We start from the raw sequence: 12,249 nt of genomic DNA, 5'->3' as shown, positions 1-12,249 counted from the left end.
AAGCGCACGAGTTGTTCGTATTAGTAGACAGAGATAAGGTGTAGGTACATGCATACTTGGAGGACTATTGATGTGATGAATGATTACGCATTTGTCCGTGCTTTGTATCAGTTTACCAGGGACTGCTGGCACCTTCGATTTCGAGTTACCAACAATACTGACCAAGGGTCGGGTTCTTTACTAAGTCGGGTTCCACGGGTTGCTAAACTAACAGCGAGTGTGACTCTTGTTTCTCAACCCGTACAACCAACACTTCTCGTATGCACAACACACAACACAGCACGGCAACAGCACAAGACTCTTACTGCTTGTAGCAACACTCCCGGGCGACTCCTCGAAAATCTGTCCATGGATTCGGGGGGGCGAAGCAGCTCGCTAACGTTGGTGGCGTGCCCATCCAGACATGCTGACATGGAGGACCATGGAAAGGGAAAAGCCTTGCCCAGCCCAGTGCTTACTATTTCATTAGCGGGATCCAGCTATGCGGCTCTAGGAAAAGCCTGTGCGCCCCCGCCCCAAGCAGATGCTGACGCTGGGAATTTGATTTAATGCTCCAGGGACTCCAACGGCGCGGGTTCGTTTAAAATCTTTTTTTTCCCGGCTCTGTTCGAGTTTTGTTTCTTCATCGCCCGTTTCGCGTTTCCTTTCTCTGCCGTGTCTGTGGTTTAGATCCATCTCAACTCTATTGAAACTAGGTACTAATTACTACCGCATCCCGCCTCGGTACCTGTACTCGTACATACGCTGGACCTCCGCTAAATAAAGTAAATCGAACCCCTACACCCACTCGAGCGTGCGCCAATTACGGGGGGCTTCAGGCTGGTTGCGGGGCTGAATCCAGTTATTGTCATCGCTATTGTCCAATTCGAACTCTGTATCAAGGGAGAGACGTCAGAAGGATCTGATCTCACCTTTTTTTTTCCCTCTCCTTTCCCCTTCTTCTTTGCTTCCTTCTACAGCGCCGAAAACTCTGGCTCTCTCAGAGTTTTCACTCGATAAATGAGCACCATGTTGCGCAAGAAGGAGGCTTTTACCCTCGTCACGCCCATTCCGGGCTTCATCCCGCGACAGCTCGCCATTGACATCCTCCACTCCCACAGCGAAGTCATCACCCTCAACCCGCTTGTCCTCGGCCACAAGCCCATCTCGGCGCCTCGCAATGCCGCCGCCGACGAGTTTTACAGCACCTGGTATGAGATCGAGGAGCGCGTTCAGGTCATCCCCGGCATTGGCAAGATGGGCGGCAGCAAGATCAAGTTCAACGGCTGCTTCCACGACATGCCCTGGGGCCTGCAGACTCACATCTACGCTCCCCTGAACATCGATTTGCGCAACACGTATCGCATCTGCGGCAACCAGCCTGGAGTCGAGCCGCCGGAGCATCGCGAGATTGGCCTCGAGGCCCTCGGAGCCCCCTCTGACGGCTTGTACCTCCGCGAAGACATCGAAATCAAGGCCAACATCGCCATGGTCAGCTTTGTCAAGGCCCAGCTCAAGGCCGCCAACAAGGAGATGGTCCAGCGCATCATCAAGAAGGCCGAGCTGCTCGATGCTGGTGTTTTGAAAGCAATGATGGAGGACGGCAAGCTCAGGACGGTCAACCCCAACGACCGGTCGCATACGCCCGCAACGGTCACGGATCCCAGGCGGCAATCTTCCGTTTCATATGCAATGGGCCAAAAGAGCCCTCAACTGGCACAGGCATCCAATATGCCACCAAATTATTCCCCGGGTTATTCGCCCTACGCCTACCCCGCTCCATCGCAAACGCCGCAGTTGTACGACCCTCGACAGTCAACATACCAACAAACGCCCCAGCCTGGCATGTACGCGCCCCCGCCGATCCCTCCCAAGGAGCAAATGGTCATCATGGAACTGCCCGGCGACTACCCGCCCCAACACGGTCTCTACCCGTCTCCGCAGCCGAGCCCGGGATTTCGTCCGCCCTCTTCATCCTCGTCTGACCCACGCTGGTCTGGCCAGCCGAGCCCGTCCATGATGCATCCGCAGAGAATGAGCACCGGCTCTACCAGTAGCGCGGGCCAACATCCCGGCTTTGTGTCAGAGCTGGCAACACACAATGAAAAATCAGAGTACTAGATGCACCCCTGAAAGTTCATGTTTGGAGTTTTGATGAAGACGGCATAAATGGAGCATGGCACCAGTTTACGAAAGACGCGAAAAGTCGCATGATGGAAGCAGCCAAGAATGAAAAGAAAGAACCGGTTAATGTTAAAGATGGGAGAGCTTGGGCCCAATCTGCCGGTATACATTTTGGCGTAATTCTTCTCAGTTTCCTTTGTATTTTTTACTTCTTTTTTCTTTCTTTCTTTCTTTCTTTCTTCTTCTTATTGTGTATACTTTATACCCTGCGCGGTATTTTCTTGACATTGCATTGATTTGGAGGAACTTGGAAAGATAGTTTGGAACTTTGGAATACCACTGAGCGCTTTTTTTTCTCTCTTTTGGATACCCTCTACATGCTTGATCTTGATGCTTTGCCAAATGTGTTTCTAATGCTAATGCAAATTAAATCTACTTTCTCTCTCCCTTCTTGGACTATTCAGAGAACCATCATGATGGCGGATACAAAAACCAATGCCAACGTCACTCCCGACATTTTCACAGTTACTGGAGTTCCGCCACTTGTTGTGGTCGCTGGGGCTGGCGCAGTTGTTGATGACGAGGTGCCTTCAGTGGTCGTTGTCGACGTGGTCGATGGTTCCGGGAGAAATGGAGTGACTATGGGGTGGTTGATTGGTATGGAAGAGGAACTCGGTGGTGATGTCGATATGGATGTCGACGTCGATTCTTCTGCCTGTGTCTGTGTTGTTGATCCCCCTGCCTGCGTCTCTGCCTGCGTCTCGGTCGATGTTGAGGCTGGAGCTTCTCCTTGAGCCGTCTCGGACGAGCTCGTGCTCTGGCCCCGAGGAGAACTCGACGTCTCCTTGATGCCAATGGTCCCTCGAGTAGTTTTGCTTCCGCCATCATTCGGATCGCCACTCCCACCAACACGCTGGCAATAATGATCGAACCCATTCTGGAAACACTCCTCGCCAGCCTGGCAGTACGACCCGCTCGGACAGCAGACCCCGTTCTTCGGCATGCACTTCTTCTCGCCACAAGGCACCTCGCCAAGGTCACAAGTGATCTCATCGCCGCAGACGTGTCCAATGGGACAGCACCCGTCGGCGACGCAAGAATTGCCCTGCTTGCAGTATCCCCCGCCGCCGTCGGTGCAGCACACTCCCACGGAGGGCATGCAGCCGTCGTTGCAGACTACCTCGCCGGGACGGCATTGGGCGGCGGTGACGACGGCGGAGGCGTCTTGGAAGTGGGAGGACGGCGAGAGTTGGGCGAGGAGGCGTGCGGGAGGCTTACGCGAGAAGAGGTTTGTGGCGGCGAGAGTTGGGGATGACAGGCTGAGGAGGAGGAGCGTGTGGAGCGAGCATCTCATGGCTGAATTGGACACCATTGTTTATTAAGAAGCTGGGAATTGTTATGAATGTGGCGAGTAGATGGAATTCAATGGTCATGTCTGGAGAGTCGCAGGTCCGTCTTTTGCCTCTGAGGAGCCTGACAAGCCCTTTATAAACACTTTTTTCAAGGACCTTTTCGTAATTCTATATTCTCCATCAGGTTCAACATGTCCTTGTTGGGCTCCCAAACCAACACTAACACAGAGGGAAAACAGCCTTGAGCCGCATCATCACCACCCAAGGGGTTTTTCAGCTCGTCTTGGCATCATGCAAAGCGCGGTGAACTGGCCGACGCTATTTACTGCAGGGTAGTGCCAAGCATCAATTTTCGATTTATCCTCTTTTTTTCCTATTGGGACACACAGGAGCTCACATGAGCTACTGCCTGATGCTAAAAAGGTCGGTTAGGAGGCTGTTGACGAAGTTCGGGGCTGCAATATCAGGAGGCATTGCCTGCTTGGTAAATATTGAGGCTTTTGGGAGATGATGCATCGTGCGATGTGGCTGGGTTTCTGGATGTTTGTGCCACTTAGCTTCCAGATCTCATCCACTACCTAATGTTTTACCCCATCATGGTGCCTCTTTATATCACTAAAGCTGCTCTGTTACGTGTCTTGGTGAACTAAAGTCCCTCTGCTTTTGCCGAGCGTCGTTTTGCCGAGCGTCGGCAGCTTGGGTTTTAGTTGCATATACGGATGTTGCCTAAGGAGTAGAACAAAAAGCCGCGCTCTCTCTCTCATGATGGACGAGTTATGTAAGGAGTCACCTGATTCCGATCCCTGCTTAGGCGGAGAATCAAAATCCGACTTCAGGGCCTCTTCTCTTGCCGCGGTCTTTTCAGTGTTGCACAAGCTTATACTGTTTGTAAACCGTCATTGAGACACTGACCCCCCATAAATAGCACAGTGACGTGATGCTCAAGCGAAACATGTAACCTGAAGCAATGCTATAATTAATTATTACGCGCAAAGTTTGGGGTATAGTACCACCTTTACTAACACCTTAGAGACAGAAGGGCGACCAACACAGAGACAACCAACGGCAGGTTACGCGCTTTTGTAGCTGTTGGGCCTGACACATAACCACATAGACACAACCAACAGCTCAAAATTACACGTTCAGCAAGACCGGCAAAGTCTTTCCCCCCCCGAAACAAGGTCACGCTGAAACGTTTCCTCTGCCCTCATGACCCGCATTCTCGATGACCAGTTCGCGCGGCCGGCTTTAACTCCGTCGAACCCATTCAAGCCTCGCTGGATCTCGGCCTCGGGTGGTCTCGCGGCGGCCGTTCTGACCAGGTACCGTGGCACCAGTTCGCAGCCGACAAGGTACACGCACAGTACCCGCTGCGGCCGGGCCAATCAGACCAGCGCGGTAAGATCCTAGCGCGGCGCTTCTTCGACCCGCAGGCCAGAAATAGAACCCCCGCTAGCGACGCTCAAGGACTAGCCCCAGCTGAGGCTACCTAAACGCGCGCTTGATTCTCGCAAACGAGCCAATCGCGCGTCACCCGTATGTGGGGACCGGGCGGCCGCTATAGCGAAAAAGGAAGAGAACCTGATCCCCCCATGTAATATCCTCTCCCTCCCATCGACCCTACTTGGACTTATACAACATCGCTGCAAAAGATGCGCAACAGCTGGACCGTTCTAGCAAGGGCAGCGCGGCAAAGAAACCCTGCAGCTCCATGCGTCTGCCATGTGCGGGAAACGGGCCCGCCATGCGAGTGTCTTTGCTCCCCTCCTCACTCTGGACTTGAGCGTCTAGGCGCGTCTTTCCCCCCCACGGGTGATCATCCCGCTCTGGCCCATGAGAGAAATACATGCAATGCAATGCAATGATCCCGTTCATTTCCTGTTCGCGCCGCCATTCGTGGGCATTTCAGGGATGGCTCGAGGCCCTTTGGAGATGGGCTCTTGATGTCATTTTCGGGCCAGGCTGTGGTGATCCGTTGCCCCCCCCAGCCTGGTTTTTTTTGCTGGCCAGGGGTGAGCATCTTGGGACATGCCATTTTCTGCAAGGCAGCGAGCGAGCTTTTTCTCCATACAACCCTGACGGCTCGGCCTGGTCCACATGGCTCATTAAACGGGCATACAGTAGAAGAATTGTGGACAAGGGGAGGGAAAAGAAAAGACCTTTTTCGAGGGTCCTTGTTTTGTCTTGTTTCCCAATGTCCTTGTCTCATTACTATTCTATTAGCCGCCTTGCAGGCTCGAGGCGAGCGCTTCCTGGGAACCACCATGTCAACTTGCTTGCTTGTACCAATTTCCCCCAACGCAACGCCCATCAAAGTTCCCTTTTTCCTTGCCCATGGAATTTGTGTACTGAGGTCCCCGTAGAGCCATGTCCAGCCTTCCCAGACAGACGATAGCCGCCTTTCCCCAAGAGGCCGTCTAACCGCCCGTGGCCCTATCCTCGATGCAAATGGACCAATACCAGCGAGCCATTCCCAGAGGACTGGGCTGTTCAGATACACGCGCTCCGTTTCATGTCCGATTCGGCTTAGATCTCGTTGTTTCATCCTGACAGCCGCCCAAGGCCCATATTGGAAATTTCATCTCTTTTCCTCTGACAGAATTGATGCATCGCGAAACTTAAAGCAGGCCCATGTCCTCCCCCGGCAGCCTGCTTCTCCTCTCCTTTCCTTCTCCAGAAGCTTTTCTTTTTTATTTTGTCTGTGTGTGTTTGTTTTCCTTTCACTCAAAAAATCATCCAGTCAAAACTTGTTTCGTATCTTGTTTCCTTTCCGTGTTCACTCCCCCCTATTTACTATTTACTTTATCCGGGGCTTTGTTATTCCTCTCTCTTTTTTTTTTCTACCTCTCTCGTCAACTCGTCAAGTTTGTGGAGATCTCCTCTGGCTGCCATCATCCATTCTTTGGGGACCTCTTTTTTCTCCCCCCCTGCAGACGATTCGGCACTGTTTCCCCCCTCTCTTACAAGGACCAGACCCTCACGGTAGACCGCACTGCAGGCCACTTTGGTCAAGACCGCGAGGACCGACTTCGACCAGTCATTTCAACTTTTTAATCAATAATTGTTTCATTACTTGGCAAGTGGTTACCGAGCCGGTCTCGTATCACCTCATCCGAACATCAAGTCTTCTTTCCCACCTCTCTTCCATCATTTTTGCATATCATCACCACGACTTCTCCACCTGTGGCAACTCCATTCGCCTCTTTTCATCGAACCGAAACAAACCGAACTTGTCAAACCTTTTCCTCCATGATGCCGAGACACACTAGGAATTCCAGCGAGCAGGGCTACAGCGGCCTCCAGGCCGGCCTGGCACCGTCTCCCATGTACGCCCCGTCCCGCATGATTCCTACACCAAACTACTACGACGTCGCCCCGTCCTCCTCGTCTGCTGCCATGTCGATTCCGCCGCCTCTCTCTCATCCCTCTCAACAACCGCAATACGGCCCCTACTCTACCAGTGCCCCTTCGCCTACTCTCCCCATGCCTCCGGCCCAGTCATCGCAGCAGCACCGGCCCAGCTCTGGAGCCTGGACCCAGCAGGACGACGAGCAGCTGCTGGCCGCTCGCCAGCAGGGCCTCAACTGGAACCAGATCAGAGATCAATACTTCCAGTCCAAGACGCCCAATGCCTGCCGCAAGCGTCATGAACGCTTGATTGAACGCAAGAACGTCGACGACTGGGACACCCGCCGGATGCAAATGCTGGCCAAGGAGTACATGAGCATGCGTAAGGAGATATGGAGCGGTCTGGCAGCTCGAACCGGAGAGAAGTGGAACGTTGTCGAGGCCAAGGTAAGCCCATTTTTCGTTTCTTCTTCTTATTGTATACACACATTCACATCTCCTACGTGTGACTTCTACACACTTACACCGACTCGGAGAGGAGGAAGAAGACACTCAATCTTCTCTTCACCGCCGTGCCCCCTCCCCCTTCTCTGTCCTTTACCAGGGACGCCATTTGCTAACACTGTGTGTCCCTTTCCACCCGTCTAGTGCATGTCCAACGGCCTCAAAAACCTCCAGAGCGCCGCCCGCGCAGCTTCGCGCCGTGACCGTCTCGAGACGGGACTCACAGGGTATGACGACGATAGCGGCATTTCCGGCATCGGCCTGACCCCCGTTGATGAACTAGACGCATCCTACAGTAGCCCCGCGACGAGCTCCTCCGGCACACACTCCTACTCCAGCTCCGCCAGCTACCACCACCACCAGCAACAACAGCCGCCGCCGCCGCAGCAGCAGCATCTCCAACCTCACTCTCACCTCCACCCCCAGCATCACCAGGGCCCTTACAACATGGGGCCCGCGTACTACGGCGGTCACGGATACTCGTCGAGCGTCAGTTCCACGACCAGCATGAGCCACGGCTACGTGTCCCGCGGCGGCACCGGAACCAGTCAGGACAGCAGCCCTTACTTGGATAGCCAGCGTCTGTCCAGCGACATGGGCATCGAGTCTCTCGTCCACCGTCCCAATGGGGGTCGAATGTGATTTCTCTCTCTTTCTTTTTTTGTCAAACTTCTTTCTTTATAATCTTGGCATTCTGTTTTGATCGTTGATTCCCCTACTTACCCTCCCCCCCTTTTTTTTTTAAGCTACATGCTTTCCTTTCCTTTATTATCCGACTCTACGTCGTAATGGCAGCTCATGAGCTGCACCTACATTCCTTTTTAGGTCTTCTTATGGCTGAGTCCTGTCTTACCTATTACATTCATGGCACAGTACTGGCGTTAACTGGCGTTTTTTGACCCCATTCAATCCCCTACGCACTCACGTCCACTGGACAACAATGAAGCTGAGAAAAAACAGAGAGAAACTCGATACAGAATCATGGTTTCTCAATCTTTCCTTGTCTACTTCAATAGATAGATGCGTATGGGATATACAGATTGTTTGTTTGGTTTTTTGTCGACACAGGGAATTTTGGATCACAGAGCAAAATTGAAAAAGACGTGATGGTCTTGGGATGAAGGCAGCGTTTTTAACGATGTATAATAGTGACAGAGGCATCTTATGCATGGGAATCTGGTGGAACGGAATTATAAATGTCTTGTTTTTTTTATTGCTCATCATCGTTGACGATTGTACCCAATGTGAATCTATCTAATTGTACAAACAGCGTTGAGTGAAGCTCTACTATACATGCGCCGCCCAGACATTATATCAAACACATACATACCTCCTTTTGCACTCTTTCAAAGAGATCATAAAAGCTATTCCTACATGGAGCAGTGATCATCACCGTCCTGGCTGTGTCGTCTCGCCCTTTTGTGCCACCGTAGTGACTGTCATGCTCGCCATCTCCTCCAGCTCTTCCTCCTCCCACTCCCCTTCCTCGTCATCTCCAAACACGCTCCTCCAAGCTCGACTCCACATTCCCTTTTTGTGCAGCAGCGCGAGTATCATGACGCCTGGTAAATGCCAAACGCTTGCCCAGAACAGACCCCGTGCGCTCCCTTTGTGGCCCTCGAATTTCCAAAAGCGGACAGCCTCACGGGCCAGCCAGAGATTGATGGGCGAGCTGGTCAATGCGAAATACCAGTCCGTCACGCCGGCCGCACAAAGACCAAAGCACAATGGGAAAAAGACGAGGCTGTATCTCAAAGCGACGCGTCCGTTCCTGGCCGGATTCGTCCACGCGAGCATGCGCAAGCCGGCGGCTTTGTATTCCTCGCGGACGGGCCAGCTCAAAGCCATGAAGTGCGGAAATTGCCATGCGAAAAGAAGGCCGGCAAACAGCCATCCGCCGATGGACGATCCGTCACTAGCCAAGAGCAGCTCCCTCCAAGAACCGTCCTTTGTTGCAGCTTCGCCGGCCGCGGCGGCCCAACCCATCAGGGGCGGGATCCCACCGACAACGGCACCCACCCAAGTGTTGAAAGCGGTGACAGCTTTCAAAGGTGTATAGACGCCGGCATAAAGAACAATGTTTGAAAGGCCCAAGAACGAAACTGTGGGGTTGACACCAAAGTAAAGAGCGCCGGCACCAGCTGCGCCGCAAAGGATGGCGAACAATGCCGCAGCTCGGTTCGAAATCAGACCCCTCACCAACGGCCGGTTCCTTGTTCTCGTCATCTTGGCATCGGTGGATGGCTCGTACAGCATATTCAGAGTGTTTGCGCTTGCAGAGCACAGCGCAGTTCCCGTTGTCAAGAAAAAGAGGGTCAATGGGCTCAGACTTGGCGTTTCCGTCATTGTCGGCATCAGCATTTCGGGAACCGGATACAGCGCGTACGGTGCCATGGCGGACAAGACAACGAGGACCGTCAGGCGGGGCTTTGAGAGAGACAGAAAGGTGGAAAATGTTCGGCGCAAGGAATCTTTGGGCTGCGCGGCCGCGGCTGATGTGAGGAGCGACGACGCATCGGGAGGTAGAGGAGCTTCGGACGAGGTAGCTTGAGCAAGGGCTTGCTTCCGGGCCTGTCGTCGACGGTGGGGAGCGAGTTCTGAGAGTTGTTGAGGCGTTTGCGACTGGGGATTTGGTGGCGGGGTTGTCGAGCTCGTAGAGGTTGAAGTTGCCCTGGAATTGCGCCTCGATATTACAGAATCAAGGCAGCTCGACCTGTCAAATAGGCGGTTCTGCAGGAAAAACACAGAGCCCAACGGCGCCTTGGAGCTTCGAGGAGCTCCCAAGCTGGGGCTTGTGGAAAGCCATCTTGGCGATGTTGTTCGAATGCTGCGCCTGGACAGCAATTGAAGCTCCGGCGCAAGAGCTAAGACCAATGGTGACCGCATAATCGCCGACTATCAGAGCGCATGGCGTCCGCAAGGCTCAGTCCATTTCCCTCTGCCGTAGAGAATTTTTTGGCGGTTTGGCGGTGCTGCAGCTCGACGGCGATGGCAATCGAGCGCTGATCGGCTGATGGCTTGGAGTTTTCTCTGCTTTCGGCTATCAGATGGGGAGGCACGTGCTGGATCATGTGACCACCCTCGGCGCCATCAACCCGAGGTCGACAGTTGGGCTGATATGGGGATGATACTGTACACACGTGTATATTTTACAGCAAAAAGAACATTCAACTCTTCTTTATTTGAATACAATCAACAAGCTCAGTTGCTTCAAGACGATTCCGCACGTTTGGGAACTGAAACTCCCCTCTTGAAGAGTGGCACCACCACAAATAGCCGCCGTTATCGGCTCTTGCTTGGCTCCCTGAAGCTTCGAGTTGTTTAAATCGAGATTCTCTGGCTATTCAACCACCAGGTCTCATTTTTAGAGTATACAAGTGACTTTCAGATACACGATGCCGTCTCTACTAGATGCTCTCCGGCAACACAGTGCTATTGATTGTGATACACTAGACAGCGAAGGTAACACCACACTCGTTGGCAAGATATGGACCAGTCACTAATCAGCTTCTCAAGTGGCCAAGAGTTTGGGGCCTTTTGTAGACTGTACTTCGAACCAGGTAGCTCAAGACGCCATCCAATTTATCCCGCAAACAGACGTTGACTATGTCATCAGGCCATCGCATTCTTCGAACTCACTAAAGTTTCCAACGGGGGAACAGGTTTACATCATGAAGTATTGATCCGAGAGAGCGCGCGAGATGCCGCTAGGCTGAATGAGATTCGAGGCCAAGCGTCGTTACCCGAGTTCATAGTCGAAATTATGGTGTGTAAATGTGTAAAGCCCTTCATGTATCAACCCACCTCGCTAATAAACACAGATGGTCAAGCTGCAGTTGTTGATTGCTCCCTACATCACAGGACACGTGCATGTTCAAACGAATCCCAAGTTGTCATACTCACAGACGGGCACGGTCGATAACGCTCAGAGTAAGTCATTCGACTAGGCATGGCTCAGAGACGCAAACTGATTCAAGTAAGGGATTGTTGCCATATTCAAGGGACTGGCACCTGATTTTGACACCAAACGTACCTGCATCAAGATACCTGCGACATGGGACGGTCTCTGTGCATGCCGCACCTTGGAAGCCAACGGCGTGACCACGCTGGCGACAACTATGTTTTGCATGGAGCAAGCTGTTCTGGCCTCGGATGCAAACTGCACTTATATCGCGCCATATATCAACGAACTGAAAGTACACTTCGAAACAGGGTATGTGAAGCAATACCGTATCGTGAACTGGCTGACCCTTCTTAAGGTACATCGACCACCATAAAGCCTTCGCATTCTGCCGTGAAGCTCAGGCTTACTACAATGCAAACAACCATCGCACCCGCGTTCTTGCTGCCTCTCTTACGTCTGTCGACGAAGTCTTACAACTAGCAGGTGTAAATCACGTCACAATCTCTCCAATACTTTTGCATGCGCTATCGCGTATGGATGTTTCTACAACGACAAAGAGACCTGGCCAATATTTTGCAGACGAACTAGCCGCGGAGAGCCTGGAGGCGAAGAAATATGCCTCTATTCTGCAAGATGAGAGCGCTTGGAAGCTTGCATTCACAAGGAGCGGGTTTGGAACAAGTGAAGGAAAGATCATTCAAGCCATCAATTACTTTTCCGACTTCCAAGAGAAGCTGGAAGAACTTGCTGGACGTTACGCATCATAAAGAGCATGTGGGGCCTCTTGCTTGTCATCTCATTATTGAAAGAGCAAATATACATCTATTTAGGGAATCTCCTTTAACGGATACTGACTTTATTTTGTTGTCTAAAGGTTAACGTGCCGAATGCGGTAGCAAGAGCATTGAGAGAGCCCCAGAATATCTGTGCACGAGCACAGGACAAGTGATGATACAAAGAGGTTGCTATGTGCTCATGTCCCCAATCATTGTTAGACTAACAAAGAATTACACTCAGAACGCGGGCCCGGGTGAGGTG

General features: G+C 52.3%; 6 protein-coding genes across 6 annotated transcripts; 5 read left to right on the top strand and 1 right to left on the bottom strand.

Annotated features, from left to right (window-relative positions):
• Nucleotides 1-999: 999 nt before the first annotated feature.
• Nucleotides 1,000-2,100, top strand: Triagg1_5891 (uncharacterized protein; the record flags this gene model as incomplete). The annotated part of the gene is made up of 1 exon (XM_062900454.1): nucleotides 1,000-2,100. The coding sequence occupies one exon, from the start codon at nucleotides 1,000-1,002 to the stop codon at nucleotides 2,098-2,100; it is 1,101 nt and encodes a 366-aa protein (XP_062755092.1).
• Nucleotides 2,101-2,576: 476 nt separating this feature from the next.
• On the top strand, nucleotides 2,577-2,897 carry Triagg1_5890 (uncharacterized protein; the record flags this gene model as incomplete). Its single annotated transcript, XM_062900453.1, has 1 exon — nucleotides 2,577-2,897. The coding sequence occupies one exon, from the start codon at nucleotides 2,577-2,579 to the stop codon at nucleotides 2,895-2,897; it is 321 nt and encodes a 106-aa protein (XP_062755091.1).
• Nucleotides 2,898-3,025: 128 nt separating this feature from the next.
• On the top strand, nucleotides 3,026-3,418 carry Triagg1_5889 (uncharacterized protein; the record flags this gene model as incomplete). The annotated part of the gene is made up of 1 exon (XM_062900452.1): nucleotides 3,026-3,418. One exon carries the CDS (start codon nucleotides 3,026-3,028, stop codon nucleotides 3,416-3,418), a length of 393 nt encoding a protein of 130 aa, XP_062755090.1.
• Nucleotides 3,419-6,707: 3,289 nt separating this feature from the next.
• Triagg1_5888 (uncharacterized protein) lies at nucleotides 6,708-7,949 on the top strand (the record flags this gene model as incomplete). Its single annotated transcript, XM_062900451.1, has 2 exons — nucleotides 6,708-7,250; nucleotides 7,452-7,949. 2 exons carry the CDS (start codon nucleotides 6,708-6,710, stop codon nucleotides 7,947-7,949), a joined length of 1,041 nt encoding a protein of 346 aa, XP_062755089.1.
• Nucleotides 7,950-8,696: 747 nt separating this feature from the next.
• On the bottom strand, nucleotides 8,697-10,193 carry Triagg1_5887 (uncharacterized protein; the record flags this gene model as incomplete). The annotated part of the gene is made up of 1 exon (XM_062900449.1): nucleotides 8,697-10,193. The coding sequence occupies one exon, from the start codon at nucleotides 10,191-10,193 to the stop codon at nucleotides 8,697-8,699; it is 1,497 nt and encodes a 498-aa protein (XP_062755088.1).
• A 935-nt stretch (nucleotides 10,194-11,128) lies between these two features.
• On the top strand, nucleotides 11,129-11,978 carry Triagg1_5886 (uncharacterized protein; the record flags this gene model as incomplete). The annotated part of the gene is made up of 3 exons (XM_062900448.1): nucleotides 11,129-11,237; nucleotides 11,289-11,520; nucleotides 11,567-11,978. The coding sequence occupies 3 exons, from the start codon at nucleotides 11,129-11,131 to the stop codon at nucleotides 11,976-11,978; spliced, it is 753 nt and encodes a 250-aa protein (XP_062755087.1).
• Nucleotides 11,979-12,249: the final 271 nt, after the last annotated feature.

This window comes from Trichoderma aggressivum, assembly GCF_033847375.1.
Source record: "Trichoderma aggressivum f. europaeum strain CBS 100526 chromosome Unknown scaffold_022, whole genome shotgun sequence".
NCBI classification, from domain to species: domain Eukaryota; kingdom Fungi; phylum Ascomycota; class Sordariomycetes; order Hypocreales; family Hypocreaceae; genus Trichoderma; species Trichoderma aggressivum.
The sequence above is the reverse complement of the archived record's forward strand: the minus strand, read 5'-3'. Positions and strand labels throughout refer to the sequence as shown.